At 32.8% G+C, this 20,685-nt stretch overlaps 2 protein-coding genes and 1 non-coding gene across 6 annotated transcripts; 2 read left to right on the plus strand and 1 right to left on the minus strand.

The window, feature by feature from the left end:
- The first annotated feature begins 1,114 nt into the window (after positions 1–1,114).
- LOC110110578 (uncharacterized metal-dependent hydrolase YabD) lies at positions 1,115–12,957 on the plus strand. 3 transcript variants are annotated; one of them, XM_020842126.2, is made up of 8 exons: positions 1,115–1,285; positions 1,378–1,451; positions 1,549–1,630; positions 6,100–6,150; positions 7,045–7,145; positions 7,993–8,146; positions 8,233–8,418; positions 12,663–12,957. In XM_020842126.2, exons 1-8 carry the CDS (start codon positions 1,130–1,132, stop codon positions 12,780–12,782), a joined length of 924 nt encoding a protein of 307 aa, XP_020697785.1. In that variant the 5' UTR covers positions 1,115–1,129; the 3' UTR covers positions 12,783–12,957. The 3 variants fall into 3 exon arrangements, with proteins under 3 accessions (XP_020697785.1, XP_028556967.1, XP_028556968.1); XM_028701134.1 differs by having other exon boundaries at positions 1,564–1,630; XM_028701135.1 differs by lacking the exon at positions 12,663–12,957 and adding an exon at positions 12,202–12,633.
- Positions 12,958–14,646: 1,689 nt separating this feature from the next.
- On the minus strand, positions 14,647–14,718 carry TRNAD-GUC. The gene has a single exon. It is a non-coding gene; the product is annotated as a tRNA-Asp (tRNA).
- A 243-nt stretch (positions 14,719–14,961) lies between these two features.
- Positions 14,962–17,943, plus strand: LOC110110612 (V-type proton ATPase 16 kDa proteolipid subunit). Of its 2 annotated transcripts, none has more exons than XM_020842186.2 (3): positions 14,962–15,127; positions 15,216–15,501; positions 17,618–17,943. In XM_020842186.2, exons 1-3 carry the CDS (start codon positions 15,052–15,054, stop codon positions 17,748–17,750), a joined length of 495 nt encoding a protein of 164 aa, XP_020697845.1. In that variant the 5' UTR covers positions 14,962–15,051; the 3' UTR covers positions 17,751–17,943. The 2 variants fall into 2 exon arrangements, with proteins under 2 accessions (XP_020697845.1, XP_028556999.1); XM_028701166.1 differs by having other exon boundaries at positions 17,677–17,943.
- Positions 17,944–20,685: the final 2,742 nt, after the last annotated feature.

The raw sequence follows: 20,685 nt of genomic DNA on the forward strand, positions 1-20,685 counted from the left end.
TGAAATAAATAAATAAAAAAGTCCAAAACAATTTTTTTTTGTTAACTTTGTGTTGGAGAGGAGGTACAACACATTTTTTTTTAATTTTAAATGCAATTATTTTTCTTAATTTTTAATAAATAATTTAGAATGAGAATATTTTAATGTGTTATTATGTGTCAAAAAATTTCACAATTTAATTTATCATAATCAATTTAAAAATACATCTTTTTCATAATTTTTTTTGCTAATATATTATCATTATTTTAAATTTATCTTGTTCCAAAGAAAATAATATTTTAAATAAATATTTATTTTATTTTCCATTAAATTTAAAAAGTAACTTAATTTTTATTAAATATAAATAAAAAACTAAGTTATATTTTTTCATTAAATTTAAAAGTAACGTGATATATATATAATTTTACTAAAAATTACGTTATATTTATTAAAATTATATTTAACATTTATTAGGGTTTATTATGAATTTCATATTAATTTATTACTAAAAAATATGATAATAAAAAATAAGATAAATATTTATATAAAATATTATTTTCTTAAAAGAAGATAAATTTAAAATAATAATAGTGTATTATGAATATTTTTTTTAAGTTGTTTTTTTAAATTGATTATGATGAATTAAATTGTGAAATTTTTTGACACGTAATAACTCATAAAAATATATCATTCTAAATTATTTTTGATGAAATAAGAAATAATATTTGTATTTAATATTTTAATAAAAAAATAAAAAATTCTGATGTAGCTCCTCTCCAACAAACTGTATAAAAAGAAAGAATTGTGTTGGATTTTTTTATTTCTTTTCTATTTTATTTATCTATCTTTTAGTTTATTTATCTCTCTCATTTTCTATCTCCTGTAATTTTTTTTGAAGTTTTTATAACTTAAGCAAGTCTCTCAATCAATGGGTGACTTTTCCTAGTTCTAAATTTTTTTTATTTTGATGGTTTAATAGTTAATTAAATTCTTAACTGTATTTATTTTAAAAATTTACCCTAAAATAAAGTGATAGATATGTAAATCCCCAAAATAAATTAGGTTGTATTTAATCCAACTTTGAGTGCCGGCACGTAAACTCTGCACTTTCCGCGACTAATTTTGAGTGGGAGTGGGCGAGGAAACGAAGATGAGCGCATGTGGCAAGGCGGCGGCGGTGGCGGTGAGGCTATTCGACGCGCACTGCCATCTCCAAGACCAGAGGATCTTTGCGGTCACTCCCCAGATCATCCGCACGGCCATCGACTCCGGAGTTCTCCTTTTCGCCGTCAATGGCGTTTCCGAGGTTTTGCACAGGCCTTGCAAGATCCATTACGGCTAGGGCTTGCTTTTCTTCTGCAATCATGTCCTTATATAAGCGTACGTCTGTATCTGCAGAAGGATTGGCATATTGTCAAGCAGATGGGCGAGCAATATCCTTCAGTGATTCCGTGCTTTGGCCTTCATCCATGGTAAGTAGGGATACCCCTCATTGGTTTCCGCTTATTCTTGGGCACCCTTTGTTTTTATAATGGAATGAATTTGTATATGCATATAAGGGCTGAACAGGTTTGTTGCCGAGAGGTCGCCTGAATGGATGAGATTATTGAGAGAGTTCTTTGCAGAAACACCTTCCGCTGCCGTTGGTGAGGTATCGAAATGACAACTTACTTTCATTTAATCCTTGCCTTTTTAGGTGTATAATGTTTTATGCAAAGTTCTGTGCAATGTGAATTATGCGGTTTTACTATTGTTAATTTGACGAGCCAGTTCTACCAAAATATAGGGGGCAACAGATTCAATGAGTGTTCTTATGATTCTGACACCAGGGTTTTTGAATATTTTTGGAATAATAAATAACAAGATGCCACGAAATTATTTGGAATAACACTCTTTATGACGGGGATGGCGTAACTTGTGATCGTTTATGCAGGCTTGATGACCCACATCAGACCAGCATGTTTATTGTCCTTGTCAACCAAGAACTACTTAGATCAACTACGAAATATTCTGGTTGACTAAGATGATAGATATGACCATTCGACATTGAACGCCTCACCTGCAATTGAAGTCCTTGTGAGCTTGCCAGGTTTCGATCAATTTTGCTCCCTCCTCTCACTCTATTAATCAATCAGCATGGGCATCATAAACATATTTCTCAATCCATTTATGATTCATATTCTCAACTCGTTGCATTGACAACTTGGGTGCTTCATCAAGCCAGCACACCAAGAAACTTTCTAGAGTTATGCCAGCAACAGTAGTAATGCTTGCGATGAAGAAGAATATTGTTAATAATGAAAAAAATACAATAATAGTAAATTATGCAAATTCCTATTATAAATATTACCCCTTTAGCTTAGATATGATAACATTAATAAAGATATGCTTGATGAGGTATTGATTTATATGAACAATAGTCATAGACTGACCTAAGAGTTCAATTATGATATGATTTCATCAAAGATCAACAATGTAGCCACACTTTTTAAGTTTGGGTATGAAGACATTTATGAATGATATTTATTTAAAGAAAGGTGCTTCAGTGTATATTTTTTTAACAAATGCCAGTTTAAATTGATAAAACATTTATTAAAATAAGTGGAAGTCAAAACATTGGAGAAAATGTTTAGAATGTAGAAAACTTAGAATTAGGAACAAAAGTTGAGAGTATATGACTTGTAATTTTGATAAGTGTGATATATCAATCAAGATTATTAGAAGATTAAGTTATACCTAGGTTTGATAGATTTGTGCTTGGATCTATTATAAAGATGAAGAAAACATACTCTTTAGTGTCAAGCTTTTGATATGACAAAAGCAATGGGGGTCCGCACCAAGCGAACCTCGGAGCCATTGCACTACCCGGTCCAGTAGACTTCGGCTCAGGTGGGTCTTGTAGACAACTGGGAATTAAAATATTAGGTTATGAGGGAATCAACTAGGAAATCCTTTCCTAATTGAATTTCAAATATAGGAGGGAAAACTTTCGAAAGAAGGGCTGATTTAGGAGGGAAGGATGAAGCTTATTTAAGTCTAAAGTTAGGATTTATTGGAATTCTTATGTAGAATTTTGTGTTTGAGTGCTATAGTTTTATTGTATGATAGATCCTAACTACATCTAGGGTTTGGGAGAGAAAATCTTCCCTTCGAAAGAGGATCAATTGTATTTTGCTTCTTGTTAATTTATTTCCCAGTAATAAAAGTTTGCATTTTTGTCGAATCCCATTGATTTGATTGTTGTTTTTGATACCAAGGCACATCAAACTGGTATCAGAGTACATTCCTTGACCGAAATCTTTTTTTTTTGCTAAGTTATGTTGTGATTTCCTTCCCGTTCGTCGAATCACGTCAAAGTTGTTGTTTTTCTCTAATAAAACCTTTGATCCGGGTTAGGTGTATAAATGAGTCGAGTCGAGTTTTAGCATTATCAAGCTCAGCTCGTTACTCGGAAAACGAGCTCGAACTCAAGCTCGTCAAACTATAAACGAGTTCGAGCCGGCTTGCGAGCCGCTTGATTTCGCATCCATCCGATTTTTTATTTTTCCCGCCCACTTCTTATTCCACCTGGCATCCGTCCAAATGGAGTTTTTATTTTTTTCCCGCCTATGAATGGCTGCCATCTTTGTTTTTTTGGGGAAATGGCTGCCATCTTAAAAAGCTGTTATAATGACAAGCTGCAAAGGACATTTTGTATTAATAAAAAGCTGCCTTCACTTGAAACAAGGGAATGAAATTATATGAATTAACCTTAAAAGCAAGCATTTGACATTAAAAGCACGTTTGAATCTCATATTATAAGCTAGCTGCCATTAGTTTCTTTAAAATACCCTAAATATTATAGTTTCGAGCTGGCTCGTTAGCTCACGAGCCGAGCCTCGTCAAGCTCGAACTCGATCAAACGAGCTCGTGGCTCGATAAGCTTGGCTCGCGAGCTCGTTAACAAGTCGAGCTTGAGCCCGCTCGTGAGCCGGCTCGGCTCACTTACACCCCTAATCAGGGTACCAATGACCGGAAAAAGAGTTGAGCTGTTGGAAGAAAGGTTGGAGGGGGAAGTAAGACTACTACGAGCGCATGTGAGATCAATGAATGAACGTATTTCAACGATAAGGAAGGTTTGGGAACATGAAGGATGTGATGAAGTGGATGTTGGAGCTTCATACCAAAACAATTTTATCGGAAGCGAGGATAAATCAGGAAGATGATATACCGAGGGAAGACGGGGTGGTGAAAATTTTAGGAGATGAGGAGGAAATACCCCACTTGGAGTCTCTTACGAGAAGGGAGATGGGTAGGGTGTGCCGGATCATTTAAATCTAATAAAAAAAGATCATTTCTAATATTTTATATCCAAGTTTTTTTAAGTCTACATTTACCTTTTTTAACATAGGCCGGATCTAATATATATACTCTCCTAATAGGGTCATTGAAAGACCGATATTTATATGACCAAACCATCAAAGGCGATTCTCTATAAGCTTATTTGCCACTGGAGCTTATTTAACCTTTTCACGAATATACTCATTTTGCATTCTGTCTCTAATTGTAAAACCACTCATCTATCCGAGCATCCTAATCTCTGGAACATCTGACTTTATTTATTTTTTATCTGACTTAATTTTATGCTTCTCTTTTAATGTCCAACATTCTATGCCATAAATCATTGTATATCTCACCATCTTCTTATACAAAATTCCCTTTAAATTTAGGGGCACTTTAAGAATAGAAAAATCCTAAACATGATAGAATTTATGCAGATTTTCAAAAAACTGCCCTCTTCTAACATATGGATCGGACATTTATAAGAAAATACCTATTAACACTTAGATCACCTAATCACTAAACTGCCACTCCTAAGGATAAAAAGAAACAAAAGTCTTTTAAATAGTTTTTATTAATATAAATGATCCTCCTATTTCAAACTGTCATTCTAGTTGGTAATATCCATACCACTATGTTGGAAACAAAGCATTCAGGCCGGTCTATGTTACTTGTGTTTGTCTCACCGGGTAGGAGATTGGCCTTTTTTCAGTAGGCTATGAAATCCACGAGGTAAACATACATGCTTTGATAGACATTGAATGATTCAAGGGATGAAATAATGTTGTCCATAGTTACAGCTAACCAAGAGGTTTAGAATTCGAGTCGTGCATTTGTGATGTATGTCTGAGTTTATCTTAATTGGGCTTAATGTCCCAAAAAAAAAAAAGTTACAGCGAAGTGGTGCTTTAGTATACTAATGTGCAGCCCTAGTCCTTGTGTCACGTGACTTATGTAATTGAAAATTGTTTTACCTTGCAAAGAAAACCAATGATTTTCTATTAATCAACTGATTTATATAGTATGAACATTAGCACATTGTCCAACTTCTGAATTGAAATGTCTTCGTAGGTGCTTAGAATATGGTTTTTGATTGGATTGTTTTTTCTTAAGTTGTGGTTTAACCACGTCAAGTGGAATGGATGTGGAGCACTAGTCCCTTGTGAATTGCCAGTTATGTCCTTGATACATGTATTAGCATGTAAACAACCCCAAGTTTCTATGTTAATTATTTAACTTAATGTGATCAATGTTGGTTCATTTGTCCAAATTCGTATTGGAAATGTGTTTGTGACTTTATTCAAAGTAGGGCTTTCACTGAACAAAGGGATGCACATTTCATGGCCCTTTGAAAATCCATGTTTCTTATCTTGCATGCTGGAATTTTTATGTTTTAAATTTGCGATGCTGACATTGAAACCTAAAATTGAGTGTTGTGCTCTAACGTTTCATTTGCTTTTGTACTTTGTTCTGACTTTTGCTGAGTGTGTTGAAAGCTTTATGATAGAACTGTTTTTTTTTACTTTGTATATATATTGACCGTAATAAATTTATTTTGTAAATTTCTCATGGAATGCAATCGTGGTTTTCACACCCTACACGCAGAAAGGAAATTATGCCAGATTATCTCAATATGCATTAGGTTTTTCATGCTGAATTTGTTATTGAGGCTTGATTGTACGGTTTTTTATTCTATTCTGGTTAATAAGCTAAAACTTTGAGAAAAATATTTTATCCATAATTTTCTTTGATAGCATACTGTCAGGATATTCAGTATACAAAATTTTTGACATTTTTCAGATTGGCCTGGATAAGGGTTCACATGGAAGGAATATTGAATTTTCTCAGCAGGTTTGTTTCAGCCGTTTATTTGTTTATTGAACTGAAAACCTTTTTTTTAATGTTTATGTTGTAGTTTTACTTGTGTAAGTGCCATTATATTTATTATTTGTTTATGGCTCTTCTATCCTATTCAATTAGTGATGAGTATTCTGAAGTCAATAATGCACCCATAAGCATGGTTTTAAAAATCGCACCGGAACGGCTGATTTGACCGGTTCAAACGTGAACTGGCCCTCTAATATATGTGATCCAGCCCAAAACCACTTCTACATAGACTGGGCAAAACCCGTTTAGAACCAGCAGTTGAGGTGGAGAAAAATGATGAACTGATTTGATTTTTTATAACCCGACCGGTTTGAATATAGACCAATTTCTAGTCTTTTGATTTTGATCAAATGACTATAAGAAAATGTTTAGATGCTCTTTTAAGTTCAACCTATCTTCGGCTTAGGTTTTTTGAACTTTTAAGTTTAATATATTGTTATGTAAAGTTGAATATTTTATAAATAAAAAAAAATATCCTGTCTCAGTATTTTAATTTAGAAATTCATTCAAAATATGTAATGATCAATTGTCTTGATTTAGAATATTATTATATTGTATTAGTGAAAATATCATTATTACATCATTATTATGTCATTTAAGTCATATTAAAATAATAAATATTATTTTAATATTTATTATGTTATCCAATTCAGCCTTTGATTCAAACTTGGTTGAATCTTTGAACCTTGAACCTCACATTAATTTATGGTCTGATTTTCAAAACCTTGCCCATAAGAAGGATTTGTTCAATTTTTCATGTTATTAAACGCTCATATTGAACCTTTGGTTCTATTTACAACTTGAATGGTTGGTTTACAAAATGAAAATTATTATTCTCGAGTTGATCTTTGAATCCAGGTGGAAGTGTTCCGGCAACAACTTGAACTTGCCAAGGAATTAGAAAGACCAGTATCCATTCATTGCGTGAGAGCTTTTGGTGATCTTCTTGAAATAATGCAGTAAAATCTCTATCGTGAATTTCTTTAGCATTATTTTTCTTTTATATGATGAGTCTGGATCTTTTTGATATTTTATCAGCATTTATCTTGCATGGTGATAGTTCGTTAGCATTTTGATTGCTTGTAGTGCTACCAGCATCCATCATCATTTCGAACGAAGTTGTCTTACGGACTGCATCAAGGATGGGCTGTGCTTCACATATTATCTTTAAACAACAATCTCATTATTGGTTTATGACTAGACATAATATAAATGGTTCTCATGTTGAATCTTAAGGCCCTGTTCGGAGCGAGTTTCTTTTTTGTTTTTATTGTCACTTAAAAGAAAAAAAAAATATTTGAAATTTTGGATGATCTACTTTTATTTATGTAATAATTATAGAAAATATTTTTGTCAATTAAAAATAAATAACATAGTTAATATATATGCAATTATCATAATTAAGCACATTTAATTTATAATTTAGCATGAATAATACTTTATAAATATTATTTAAACCTTATTAATTCAATTTTGCCACCACAATTACTAATTAAAAGTTATTGATTGCTTACGAAAACTCATCCCTCAATAAGTGAAAATTTGGGAGGAATTTTTCTTGAGGTGGATTAATTTGTTTAACAAGATCGTCCTGATGTTGGATTAGGGTTTATTTAAATCTTGAATCAAAACTTCACCCATAGTTAATAATGTAGAACTACGTATGAATGCAATGATTTTTGTAAGATCTTGCACAACTTTTGATTAGAGAATAATGAAGAAAACTACAAGCAACTATATTAATCAGTCCCGTTTGGTCAATTCTATGATTTTTCCTTCATTCTGCAAGTTCTTTCTATGACTCAGATGTATCGGTCCCTTCCCTGCTGGTGTAATTCTGCATTCTTTCATGGGATCTGCTGAGATGGTGCCTGCATTCACGCAGCTTGGTTCTTATTTTTCCTTCTCTGGCTTTTTAACTTCAATGAAAACTGAGAAAGCTAAGAAAATGCTGAAATCGGTGAGCAAGCTGCTAGACTATTTAATTATTAATATATTGCTAATTAATCGGTGATTAATTCATCAACTGAATGATTTATTCTTTAGGTGTCTATTGAGAGGATTCTATTTGAGTCAGATGCGCCAGATGCATTTCCCAAGTCACACGTAAATTCTTCATCACTTCTGGTTGATAACTCCATAGCACTCGGTCATCAAAGCCCTGAAATATTGGCTACTAGTGCACCCAATTTTCCAAAGGAGGAACTGAATCATCCAGCTAATATTCAGATTGTAAGTGCCTGCATGTGTTATTTAGTTAGTACTTCTGGTTTCTTAATTGATTGGGTATTTGGCTACGAGTGTTGAGAAAAAGGTTTTGCGTGAAATAAAATTAACAATGCATATAGCACTTGAAGAAAAGGATGGAGATAGATTTAGAAAATGCCCAGATAATTGAGTTAAAGCTAAATGCCAATAAAAATGAACGTTGGTGCGTAACTGCAGATGTAATTCTATATTTTAAATCTTTACCCAGGTCACATTTTTCATTCAATGAAATTATATAATTTATTTATTTTCTTCATGCCATGACCACCAGCATTTTATTTAGAAATTTGAGGGCTATCAACTCATTTAGCCAGATGCCAGACTTCAGGTATTCCAGTTGTTCCAAATGACAATTATGACATGCATAAGCACAATGTTTTAGCATGAAAGAACTGCCCTTATCATAAATTCCTCTGGGAACTGCCAATAGACACTTCAAACAGATATTGCTTCTCAAAAAAAGAAAAAAAAAAATCCGCTTGAGAATGATTTTACTGCAAAGAGGAGAAAATAGGGCTGTGGAGAATCATATTCCCAAACACCATTAATTCACTCCAGTGCATTCTCTAGAAGTGTTTGCAGTCAGTTCCACATGATCATTAATTCAATGCAGATACGAAAATCAACGCATGAACAGTAATCAGTACAATAACAATAAGAAACAGTAAACTCCTAAATCCACAGTAGAAGAATCAATAAACAGTTCAAAGGTCCGTAAAGCTCAATAAATCAATGCGTACGTCAATCTCTATAGAAATCAGTCAATCAGGCAATAAATCATAATAACATTTAAAACAGTTAGAATCAATCAATGCCGTAAAACCGTATCAAAATGTACATTTGCAATTATGTACAGTGAATCAATAGTATTAGTTCTAGTATCAGTAACAGTAGTGACATGAACAATAATGCTATAACAGTGAAATCATGCATTAACAGTAAATCCGTACAGTAGCAATAAATCCATCAATAAATCATAATGAGATCATAAGAACAGTACTGTACACATGCAATTCAATACAATAATCTTACTGAACAAGTACAATCACTGGCTATTAAGGCGTTTTTCAGTCTTATATCTTATATTTTGTATCTTGTATCCGTTGGCTTAGTAAAAAGAGTCGTCACTCTTTGCCCGTCGGCACAATATTCATCTCCTTATGACTCCCTTCAGTAATCACGTGATCAGTAGAGGATAACACCAAACCCTTTATTTAAAGGAAAGCCCGTCGGCCCATCATCATGTACATGTATCATGTCTCCAACCAACGGTTCAACCAGTCTTTACTTGTCTTTCAGTAACAATAACAATAATTCAATCATATATTTACTTTCGTATGCATATTCAATCATTTAAATCATCAATTCAGAAAATAGAGGTCGTACGAGAAATCGGCGGCATAACGGCTGTATACAGAATTTACACAGAAATTACATATTCAGAATTTTACCAAATTACCACAGAACATGTAAAACAACAATATAAGACTTTCATTGTACTGACAACATTTTTCAACATCCTGATAAATTGCAGTTCAATTAAAACACCGCAGAATCCAAAATACCCGGTAAAAATCTTTCAAAAAATATTCAAAACGTGCACAATTATCATCTCAGAAACATATCAAAAGTTACGCGGTAAAACCTTCGTCAATACAAAATTATACGCGTTTTTTGGTAACAGAAACACAAATTTGAGCACAGAAATATCAAAACTCGAAATCTTTGAAAACAAAAATAGGATTCGGAGTCTATACTGCAAGACGAACAAATCTTCCAACTGTGTTGTCGGACGAAAAGCGCTCCGCGAGCTCCAAAACCAAGCTTTTACTTCTTTCCTTCTCTTTCTCTCTCCTGATTTCTCTTTCTCTCTCTTCAAAATATCTCCAAAATATCTCTATCGGATATTTATTAACACTGATCGTCCCGGACGATCCAAAATTCGTCCCGGGACGACTTGCCCTCTGAAAAATTTTCGTCCAGACGAACCATGCAGCCAGAAACGTTTTCCTGCACAACCTGTACCGATCGTCCCGGACGATCCAACTTCGTCCGGACGAACCTGGGAGCAAAAATGGTCTTTACATCTTTGGCTTTATTCTCTAGATCAGCATAGAATTGAGACTCCAGCTGCGCTTTTGCATTTTAGAGTATTACAATATCCTAAAACTGTTATAAAGGGAAATTGCCATAACCATCATCATTAGAATTATCCCAATTATTAGGGTTTGGCATTCTTTGTGAGTATTCTTTAAAGTGTTAAATCCATTTGATTGTGAATCTTTTTGCACCACTTACATCCATGTTATACTTTGGTCTATCACCCTTCTTAATCTTTTCATATTAATTTTATTTTGCCCCTTCTGATTAGGGTAATTGATCAGGAAAAGCTACCACTTTGTTGAGCCTCTTCGATATAATTAGAAACTAGGAGTAGTTTTTCTTGAAGTAGATTGATTTTATTTAACAAAATTTCTCTTGATGTTAAATCAAGCTTTATTTAGGACAAGGGCTGAGACTTCCTATGACTGCAAACTCCCATAATTAATTACTTTTGTTCATGATCAGATAGAGCATTTTCGGTTAAATGGATAATTACTCTCAAAATAGAGGTAAATTTGATTCAAGTTCTTATAATTTCGTCATCCTTAGTCTTTCAACATACCAATTTATCAATGTTAGAGGACTTTGAGATGTAACATGTAGAGAGCCTAATTTGTTATCATGGTTGTGCTCTTTTGGGTATCTATAATTAATTGAGGTGGAACTACGTTTCAAAGATGTGACTTTCGAGGTTGATGTTAATTTTCTCATTGACATAGGACTTGCCTAACCAATTTAATCGAATGGATCAGAGATACACAACATGACCACTTACAGTTTAGAGGTACTAGGAAAACATGAAAATAAGACATTTTTCAGTTTTGGCTTTGGCTTTACATGTCTAAGACATTGAAGAAATTGAAGAAATTGTTTGGAGGGAAATTCAATTCTAGGAGAATAAACAAAAAAAGAAAAGATATTTAATTTAATTAATTATAGTAATCATATCCCACAATCTCCAATTGTACGTTTAATTTGATTCATTGATTACTCAAATATGATTCAAAGTAGTCCTGCTGAATTATTTTGAATCAAATGAGGAGTTGAGGGATTTGAATGAGAGTCGAGAGATTAAATTGAAATATTAAGTAGTTTTAGTCTAATACTGCTCTCCATAAATAGTTCAGGGACCATTAATCAAAATTAAATACACCAATGGCAAATCATTTTGGTCCAAGCCAAGTATATCGTGGATCTTATGGTTAAACTATAAGCTGTTCAAGTTCGATAGGAGCTCGAGTTGGGTTTTCACGTATATGTCATGATTGATTTTCTTACAATTTTTCATGAACGAGTTTGGTTTGGCTTTGCTTGCTTTTATTAATCAGACGGGTGATTATAGGAGTTAATAAATAAGCTAATAAACAAACAACTATGAAAACAATTCTGATGTGATTGCAATATTAATAAGTATTGTTATAGACTCAAATAAGCAAGCAATTCAATAAATTTGATATTAATATGTAATCATTTGATAATACTTGAACAAAATAAAACTAAGATTGGAAATTACCGAGGATTGAAAAGGATAGCAACATCTATATAATAAAATTAAAAAGAACATATAACAGCTGCGACCTGTAATGAGCCAGTGATGTGTTGGAAAATATGCATGAAGTGGCTAAGATAATCAATTGACTGCAGGCAAGATGAGAAGGAGACACGCTCTCCTCCGATTCTCTTGCAGGCATTATGCGATTCTTATATATGCATGTTAGAGAAGATGATTTGAGCACTATGACGGATGCCGAATTTAGTTTGGAGACTAAGCAGAATACGTCACATCATCCCTTCGCTCAGTATTGTGGCTCGGTATTGTTCGGTACCGCGGCTTGGTACCGCTGATGTGGCTGCATCTGATTCGCCTCCGAACGTAGAGCTGTGTCCGGCCTCTGAACAAAATAATTTCTCCTATGATGGAGTGGTTAGTGATTCTTATGTATGTTGATTGGTTCATTTATAACCCTAAATTTTTGTATGATACTAGAATTCTTGAATGTCCTATGAAATTGAAGAAAATCCTTTATTGTTTTAAAATGTCGCATAAAACCAGCAGCTTAATTTTTATTCCTTTTATTCAAGTAAAATAAAACATGTTGCCGCAGGTGTTGAATTATGTTGCCAAAATGCTTGATGTCTCCAAAGAACGATTAGCAGAAGCAAGTTATCAAAATGCCATTCACTTGTTCTCTTACCCTGGTTCCAAACTCCATGCAGAAATTTGAAGCCCTTTATTCAAAAGAATTGGTCTTTACTTACCTGTTAGTGCCTCTGTAACACTAGTTGTTAGCATATGTAATGAGATGTATGTAATCTTGCTTTGCTTTCGTGAAGAGTACACATTCTAATCAAGGATTCAGATTCTATTTGATGCTAGTTACATTGGCGCTATTAATTTTATTCATCTCAAATTCACTCTATTCAAAATATTTGTTATATATGTCAACATATTGTGTATATATTTTAATAATCTGATGCAGTTCATCATGATATGTGACTGAGAGTTTTAGCTATCAATCAAGAGGTTTTGAATTTGAATCTTATAGTATCTATATAAGTTTGCTTTATATATATATATATATATATATATATATATATATATATATATATATATTATATATATATATATATATATATATATATATATATATAGATATATATATATATAAATAAAGGAAATTTACATACATACCAATATACCACTATATTTCTATTCTTTTACATATCTAAAACCTCAAATATTAATATTACTTTTATGCCACCGAAAACCCATACTTTACATAACTTCTACTACTATGTTTAGGTCGGATCTCAAGGAGTTTTTCTCCCATCTTGTTTGGCGCGAATCTAAGATGAAATTAGGGCGCAAGGGGTCGGGGATTTAGAGATTGTGAGAGGGGAGGAAGGTGAGTTTTGTAGCGTGCTATCATTTTAGTTCCACATGATATGACAGATTTCGCTGAAACTTGAAGTCCAAGGTACTGAATGATGCGCTTAGACTTAGCTTTGCTTACTTGTTTGTTTCCCTGCTTTCGGGTATATAAATGTAGCATAAATACCACTATACTTATGTTAATTTATGCTACATCTATGCTATACAAATATATAAATGTAGCATAAAGTTTGCTCCGATGACCAGTTTGCATAAATGTATACCAGTCATGATTACATAACCAATTTGCTCGGAGAAAAAACTATATATATTAACAGAAGTCTTCGCAGAAAATAAATTCCCCTTACCTGCTGCCCCGGCCAGAGTTTGCGAGCATAACCAGAAATGCAAGCAGCGAGCAGAGGTATTCCCGATCGGCTGTATTCGTGAGCATAGGAATTCACGAGCAACTGAATTCGCAAGCAGAGGTCGGCTCAAGTTTACTCGGTGTGCGGGAAGATATATGTCGTTAGGTCCGATCTAACAGAGTGATATAAGTGATGTAAAGTATGAATTTTTGGTAGTATAAGAGTAATATTAATATTTAAAATGTTAGATATGTAAAAGGATATAAATATGATGGTATGCATGTAAATTTCCAAAAAAAAAAAAAAACTATCACATGTTATGTGATTATGAATTCTTTAGGCTTTTCTTTCGTTGTCCAAATTACTTCTTTTTCAGTACAATAAAGTTTTTTTTTTGGGACATTTAGGCCATTTAAGGCAAACTCACACACGCAACGCATACACATGGACTCGAACCTTGGACCTCTTAGTTGGAAGCCTAAGCTCTCAACCAATAGGCCAAGAGGAGTTGTGTTCAGTACAATAAAGTGTTCTCACTTTAGAACAAAAATATTAGTGAAATTCGCCTAAAAAATGCAACACATTTAAAGAACTTGAGAAAAATAAGAAAATGCCAATGATTTATAATATGAATATTCAAACATTATAAAGTATACATTCTTTAAAAAAAAAGCTAAAATTAATTTTAATTTTTTTTCTTGCAGATTTGTGATATTTTTTTTATTAGAAAATAGTAGAAATTTAAATCAAAATTTGATGTTTGATCCAACGCAATGGAAAAGGAAAAGGAAGATTTCAGAAGTGTAAAAGCTTTTTGAAAAAGAATTTTTTTTTTGCAAAAGTCAAAATCGCCGTTGCCGGGGATCGAACCCGGGTCACCCGCGTGACAGGCGGGAATACTCACCACTATACTACAACGACTTCTTATTAATTTGCTAAATGTTGTAGTATAAAAATAAAAAACGTATAGAAATACACCACAAACACCTGCACCACGTATTCCACATGAATCATCCAGCCGAGCACGGAAGTCGAACCCAACACTCCTATCAGAAGATCTGACGGCCACGATCAATGAAATCAATTTACCCTTATGTTAGTCCGCGGGATAATCGAACACGAACCTTCTAAATTCTGAGAAAATAATCAAATTAATTCATAAAAAGAAAAGGAGAAAACACTCCTTCCATTTCCTCCGGCGAGAGGTTGGGCGAAAATTTTCCTCGAGTTTCGATCACAGCCTCATCAAACAAAATGACCGGCTTCAGCGGGGACGAAACCGCTCCCTTCTTCGGTTTCCTCGGCGCCGCCGCCGCCCTCGTCTTCTCTTGTAAACCTAATAATCTCATTCTTCATACTCCCAAACTTTCTGTAGATTTGTATCTTTGACCGATCTTTCTCTCTGTGGCATTTTTCAGGCATGGGAGCTGCTTACGGAACGGCAAAGAGTGGTGTAGGCGTGGCGTCGATGGGCGTTATGAGACCGGAGCTCGTAATGAAGTCAATCGTGCCGGTGGTTATGGCTGGAGTGCTAGGTATATATGGCCTTATTATTGCTGTTATTATCAGCACGGGAATAAACCCTAAAGCGAAGTCGTACTACCTCTTTGATGGCTATGCGCATCTGTCGTCTGGTTTGGCATGTGGCCTCGCTGGTCTTTCCGCTGGCATGGCCATCGGGATCGTGGGTGATGCTGGTGTCAGGTAATGCTTTTTTTTCCTCTGATGTGCGTTTTTTGATCTGGGTATGCCAAGTCCGAGTTTTAGATCTGGTGGTTTTATCCGTGATATTATGCTTTTAAATCTGTTAAAATTTAATGCATTGCCGTGCTTTTTTGATCAGGTTGGGTTCTTATTGTATGAAATCATATGCGTCTGCTTTTATCGATGCTGCTTTAAACTAAACTATATGCTTTGAGATTTCACTCGTTGCCGTTATTTTTTTCTTTTTAAATATTAAGTTGGTATCTTCTTGTGTGAAATCATATGTAGTTTTCTTTTTGATCCTGTTTTAAACTTAGTTCTATATGGATTAGTCTGCGAATTTTAACAATGCATAAGGCGACTTCATTATTAAATTATCTATCCATAAACATTGAGTACAAATATAGAGAAATAAATTTATACTGTTATGACCATACTCTTTCAGGATTAGTTTACCATACTCTTTCAGGATTAGTTTTACTCGACTTTTTGTATGGATTGTGACAATTTTACTATTTATTAAGTTTGAGATCTGGAGTATTAGATCTGGATGGTTTATCTTTTGCTTTAATGCTGCTTGGTGTGAATTTTTTTTTTCGTGTTTGATGTCATGATAAATCCTTTGTAAGCATTTAAAGTATTTTTTTAACGTTTCCTAGATTCCATAGCTTTGCATTGTTTTGCTGAAGTTTGGATCATGAGTATGAAATCATATTCCTTTAGGCATTTTCGAATTATAAAAGGAGCATGTTTCATGTTTAAATATGCATAAAGAGCATTACTGAAAAAGAATTTAAAAAGGAGCGAATACGGAGAGCGAAAATCCGGTATCTATAGAAACCGGATTTTTTGCAGGATCTTTCTATAAAATACTTTTATATCATTAAACTATCACTGTGAACAATCTAAGAGGTGGAAAATTATAATTGAGATGAAATGATGCAAAATATTTATTGTGTAATATCACAATCCTGGATTAGGCCTTGATGTAGAACTAATTGTTGTCATTAACTCTTATTATTTCAAGAATAAAAGATTTAAATTGATATAATTTGTCATCTTTAAGCATTATTTGATCCTGAAACGTCAATTGATTGCTTATGATCACCATAAACATGATGTGATAGGTGGAATTTAATGATATCTTAATTTAATTATAATTCATGTTGGTGTCAAAAATTTGTTAAAAAATGTGAGTAATTTGAATCAGTTGGAATAACATATATTTGGATGCCTATATTGTCTATATATGTATAACAATTTAAATTGAACATATATCAAATATTATAAGAAAAAATGGCATTATATTTGATATATAATAGTTATATGTATTTTATATAAAAATGTTTAAATGATATCTAAATTTTTATATTGAATTAAAACTTATAATATTTGATATATATTCAGTTTAAATTATTATACATATATTTTTTCATAATAAATTTGTGGGACGACAAATAGAATCCCAAGAAACCATGTGCAATTTCTTAACATGAGAGTTGTCTCCAAAAAATAGGAATCTAGAACATGCTTTCTTGATAAATTTACACACTGTTTTAGGCAAAATAGAGCCACGGATCCAGTAGCCAATGGTGTTTTGGATAGTGAATTTTAAGTACTGAAGACGCCCTGCTAACGACAACAAGTTAGCTTTCCAACCATTCATTTTATTATTAACACTATCCATAAGGGGAAGGAAGTCTTCAATTTTAAGGTTGTAGAAAGACAACGGAATGCCAAGATAGGTGATCTTGGTAGTAATGTTGTGTATAGAAAGGATCTGGCAAACTTCTTGTTGATTCCTAAAGTGCTTAGGAAACATGATGGCACTTTTATCAAAGTTAATACATAAACCCGTGGTGTTTCCAAAATCCAGTAAAATGTTGGCAAGCTTATGGCAGTTCTCAATAGTGGCCTCTCCAAATACTAAAACATCATCCGCATATAAAAGATGTGTAAGCTTGAAATTATCCACAGAGATGCCTTTAAAGTCTCTTCCCACTAGAAGATTCGAGAATGCATCCATAACTAGACAGAAAAGGTAGGGACTAAGTGGACAGCCTTGTCTCAACCCAGCAGAGGAGTTGGATAAATTGTTTTTAAAATAAATATGCAGAGCAAATGCACAACAGCCAAAGCTCTTCGTTGGAATGATACTTATACTAATCTTTGCAGAAGCATTGGCGCTCTATGGATTGATCGTTGGCATAATTCTGTCATCGAGGGCTGGCCAATCCAGAGCTGATTAACCTCTGTCATATTTGCTTAATTAGATTTATTTTTCTGCTTTCATAGAATAATAAGATTTCTTTTTTGCTGATTGCGTGCTAATATCATGGAAGGGAGTATTAGAGGATGTAGCCATCGATATTTAATTTAGATGTGTTAAAAATTAAAATAAAGATAAATCTATGTTATTAATAGAGAGTTTAGGTTTAAAAATATATATTATATTTGTGCAATAATTTTTGGGGCGAGTATGTAAATGTAAGTTTTATTGAAATTTCATTTAATTTATTTTGGCCTTCAATAATGCAGAGAACACATACATTATGTGCAGACAAAGTAGTTACTATTTTTTGAAATATTTTTTTAGTTTAAGAAATTTTTATACTAAAAATTTATTCTTAAAAAAATAATAAAAAATTTACCCCAGTTGAAGTTGGTAATAATTTATAAAACATGATCAAAATAATGTGAATAATACATTAATATTTATTTGAATAAGGAGGTCGTACATAAATCGGAAAGTTCAACTATTTTGCGAAAAAAATATTTATTCCATATAATTATTGTTTCACATTGCAACCCATAAAATATAAGATAAAAGTTTTTTACTTTTAATTTACACAAATAGCTTATAATTTGTATTTATGTTGATCGAATTAGTAAGATGTAATTAATATAACTATACAGCTCATTTTGATTTATTTTATTGATTGAAAATTTTTATTATTAATCAAGAGATTTTGAATTTAAATTATATATATATATATATACAACTTACAAGATACTATTTCATATAGCAATTTAAAATTAAATTCATAATAAATGTATTCTAAGTGACATTTTATACATCATATAAAGTACAATATGAAATAAATCAATGTATCATACCACACTATATAGAGTATAGACTAAATCTCTTCAAAGGTGGTAATTATGAATAGGAAGTGGAAATCATATGGTTGTTTAGGGGGTATCAAAGCTCTCTGAAAGCAGAACAGAGAAGCAAAATAAATGTTTTTCCTCAACATAGTGTGAACATGTTTATACATAGGCAGCCTCAACCAGAGGGCAAATTATTGCATCCGATCACCTGACAGAACAGATCTCTCTCTGTCTACAGTAAAAGCGCAGGTACTGTAACAGCTGCTACAGTACATGCGCTTTACTGCAGACAGAGAGAGATCCGAACGGATCTCTCTATCAGGTGATCGGATGCAATAATTTGCCCAACCAGAGATGTCCTCTTTTTTATTCGAACCCTACCTTCACAGCTTATACTGAGCAAGTCTATAAGAGTAATACAATAACAACAACATCAAACTTTTATCCCACTATATAAGTTCATCAAAATGAATCTTTGTTCTCAAATATATTCTATTAAGAGTCATATTCTCATTTAAATCTAATAAAAAAATATCATCTCTAATATTTTTCAACAAGTCTATTTTTACCTTTCTTAACATATGTCAAATCTAATATATATACTCTCCTAACTGGGTCAACAAAAAAACTGACATCTTATGTAACCAAACCATCTATAAAATGATTCTCTCCAATCTTATGTCGCTAAAGCTACTCCAATATTTTCACGTATATACTTGTTTTGAATCCACTACATCCACCTGACCATCATTCAGCCGATGTCTATTAGAGTAATAAAAAATTAAAAAAAATGCTCACTTCACTAAAAGACACAAAGGTTAAAACCTTTCCATTGAAATCTAGAAAAAAAAACCTTCAACAATTCATCAGGAGTATGAACAGACTCATCTTTGGATTATATATATATAAGCACATAAAATATTATAATTTATGAGAAAATGAACCAAATAATCCAATGCTGTCAATTAAAATCTAATCTTCTGATAAATCATAACACACCAAAGATTTTGCACAATAAATCATCTCAGTATGAAAGAGTACCATAATATGATGACGGTTGAACTTTAAAAAATTCTCTATAAACCCTATAAAAGATCCTAAACCTACCCCGTAAAAGATCCGATTTGCCAAGCATTAAATAATAGAAGACAAGCTTTTGAAATTTCTAACGGCACTTTTGTAAAAAAATCTAAGATCTTATGATATTATGGATAAAAAAATTTCCAGAAATGCCGTTCTAACATCCAGAAATCAGTTCTACCAGCACACTAGTGTTTTACTGCTTAAAGCCACATATAATCACTCATAAATTGAAGTTTAAACTCACCATATCTGGATTTGTCTGATTGCCAACTTTGAAACAATGCCCGCTGGCTCACAGTCCTCAGAGAAACTTATGATAAATCTTCAAAACCTGTAAAAAGAAGGCAAAGAAAGCTAAGGACTGCTTTGCTCAATCGATGTCAAACGTCTTAAACAAGCGATAAGCCTTATAACCTCTGCATTTTGGTGAATGAAGAAGAATTATCAAAATTTTAAGATTATAATGAAAAAAATAATAATAGCAGACTTCCCTAGATGCAACAGGTTGCCACAGAAATCTGCTACAGTATTCCCAGAAATGCCAAGTGGTGAAGCCGCCAAAAATAATGGAAAAGTATAGCACATGCTACACAAATGAACATTTAGGCTTCGTTTGAGCGACTTTTTTATTGCTTCTTAAAACGGCTTTCTAGTATTAAAATTTTAGTTTTTATATTAAAAAGTCGCTTTAAGAAGCAGTAAGAAAGCCGTCCCAAACAAAGCCTTAATAAAAAAGAACTAAACATTAATGAAGATTAAGGTTTTGTTTGGGACGGCTTTCTTACTGCTTCTTAAAGCAGCTTTTTAGCATAAAAATTTTAATTTTTTACTAAAAATTGCTTTAAGAAGCAATAACAAAGTCGTCCCAAACAAAACCTTACTCAGAATGTCATTGAACGGTACCGCGGTTGTAACTGCATAACAGTAAAAGATTCTTTAAAAATTCAGAAAAGATCATTTCAATGCCAAAATAAAAGCGTATGTTTAAGT

The sequence above is a fragment of the Dendrobium catenatum genome, unplaced genomic scaffold (assembly GCF_001605985.2).
Source record: "Dendrobium catenatum unplaced genomic scaffold, ASM160598v2 fragScaff_scaffold_1639, whole genome shotgun sequence".
Lineage (NCBI taxonomy): Eukaryota > Viridiplantae > Streptophyta > Magnoliopsida > Asparagales > Orchidaceae > Dendrobium > Dendrobium catenatum.

Coding starts and splice junctions, on each gene's coding strand:
- LOC110110578 (XM_020842126.2), top strand. CDS start 1,130: ATGAGCGCATGTGGCAAGGCGGCGGCGGTGGCGGTGAGGCTATTCGAC. Junction 7,146..7,992: donor GATCTTCTTGAAATAATGCA/GTAAAATCTCTA, acceptor TCTATGACTCAG/ATGTATCGGTCCCTTCCCTG. Junction 8,147..8,232: donor CTAAGAAAATGCTGAAATCG/GTGAGCAAGCTG, acceptor TTTATTCTTTAG/GTGTCTATTGAGAGGATTCT.
- LOC110110612 (XM_020842186.2), top strand. CDS start 15,052: ATGACCGGCTTCAGCGGGGACGAAACCGCTCCCTTCTTCGGTTTCCTC. Junction 15,128..15,215: donor CGCCGCCCTCGTCTTCTCTT/GTAAACCTAATA, acceptor GGCATTTTTCAG/GCATGGGAGCTGCTTACGGA. Junction 15,502..17,617: donor GTGGGTGATGCTGGTGTCAG/GTAATGCTTTTT, acceptor ATAAATATGCAG/AGCAAATGCACAACAGCCAA.